The sequence below is a fragment of the Morus notabilis genome, unplaced genomic scaffold (assembly GCF_000414095.1).
Source record: "Morus notabilis unplaced genomic scaffold, ASM41409v2 Scaffold1512, whole genome shotgun sequence".
Lineage (NCBI taxonomy): Eukaryota > Viridiplantae > Streptophyta > Magnoliopsida > Rosales > Moraceae > Morus > Morus notabilis.
In genome coordinates, this window is record NW_010367879.1 from 41382 (window position 1) to 42782 (window position 1401).

The following is a 1401-nucleotide window of genomic DNA, read 5'->3' on the forward strand; positions in this document are numbered from 1 at the left end:
GCAGTAGCAGCAGCAGTAGCAGTAGCAGTAGCAGTAGCAGCAGTAGCAGTAGTAGTAGTAGTAGCAGTAGCAGTAGTAGCTGTAGTAGTAGTAGTAGCAGTAGTAGCAGTAGCAGTAGTAGTAGCAGTAGCAGTAGCAGTAGCAGCAGTAGTAGTAGCAGTAGTAGTAGAAGTAGCAGTAGCAGTAGTAGCAGTAGCAGAAGCAGTAGCAGTAGCAGTAGCAGTAGCAGTAGCAGTAGCAGTAGCAGTAGCAGTAGAAGTAGCAGTAGCAGTAGCAGTATCAGTAGCAGTAGCAGCAGCAGCAGCAGTAGCAGTAGCAGTAGCAGTAGCAGTAGCAGTAGCAGCAGCAGTAGCAGTAACAGTAGCAGTAGCAGTAGTAGTAGTAGTAGTAGTAGTAGTAGCAGTCGTAGTTTTAGTAGTAGTAGTAGTAGTAGTAGTAGTAGGAACAGCAGCAGTAGCATCAGCAGTAGCAGTAGCAGCACTAGCACCGGCAGGAGCAGTAGCAGCAGCAGTAGCACTAGCAGTAGCAGCAGCAGTAGCACTAGCAGTAGCAGCAGCAGTAGCAGTAGTAGCAGCAGTAGCAGTATCAGCAGCAGCAGCAGTAGTAGCAGCAGCAGCAGCAGTAGCAGCAGGAGTAGCAGTAGCAATTATAGTAGTAGGAGCGGCAGCGCAGTAGCAGCACTAGCACCGGCAGGAGCAGTAGCAGCAGCAGTAGCACTAGCAGTAGCAGCAGCAGTAGCACTAGCAGTAGCAGCAGCAGTAGCAGTAGTAGCAGCAGTAGCAGTATCAGCAGCAGCAGCAGTAGTAGCAGCAGCAGCAGCAGTAGCAGCAGGAGTAGCAGTAGCAATTATAGTAGTAGGAGCGGCAGCAGCAGTAGCAGTAGCAGCAGCAGCAGTAGCAGCAGCAGCAGCAGTAGCAGTAGCAGTAGCAGCACCAGCACCAACAGTAACAGTAGTAGCAGCAGCAGTAGTAGCAGCAGTAGCAGTTGTAGTAGCAATAGTAGTACTAGTAGTAGTAGCGGCGACAGTAGCAGCAGCAGTAGTAGCAGCAGCAGCAGCAGCAGTAGCAGCACTAGTAACAGTAGCTGTAGTAGTAGCACTAGCAGTAGCAGTAGTAGTAGCAGTAGCAGGAGTAGCTGTTGGAGCAGAAGTAGTAGCAGAAGTCGTAGTAGCAGTAGGAGCAGTAGTAGCAGTTGGAGCAGTAGCAGTTACAGTAGCAGCAGCAGCAGTAGCAGTAGCAGTAGTAGTAGCAGTAGCAGCAGCAGTAGCAGTAGTAGTTGTAGTAGAAGTAGTAGTAGTAGTAGTAGTAGTAGTAGTAGTAGTAGTAGTAGTAGTAGTAGTAGTAGTAGTAGTAGTAGTAGTAGTAGTAGTAGTAGTAGTAGTAGTAGTAGTAGTAGTAGGAG

At 48.9% G+C, this 1401-nt stretch overlaps 1 protein-coding gene across 1 annotated transcript in view; it reads right to left on the reverse strand.

The window, feature by feature from the left end:
• The window catches only part of LOC112094554 (ice-structuring glycoprotein-like), a gene marked incomplete at its 5' end in the record, with an annotated part of 11422 nt that overhangs the window by 2395 nt on the left and 7626 nt on the right, over window positions 1-1401 (reverse strand). Inside the window, one exon of the mRNA XM_024175746.1 lies at window positions 944-1134. Coding sequence (XP_024031514.1) covers window positions 944-1134 — 191 coding nt within the window. The remainder of the gene's footprint in view (window positions 1-943; window positions 1135-1401) is intronic.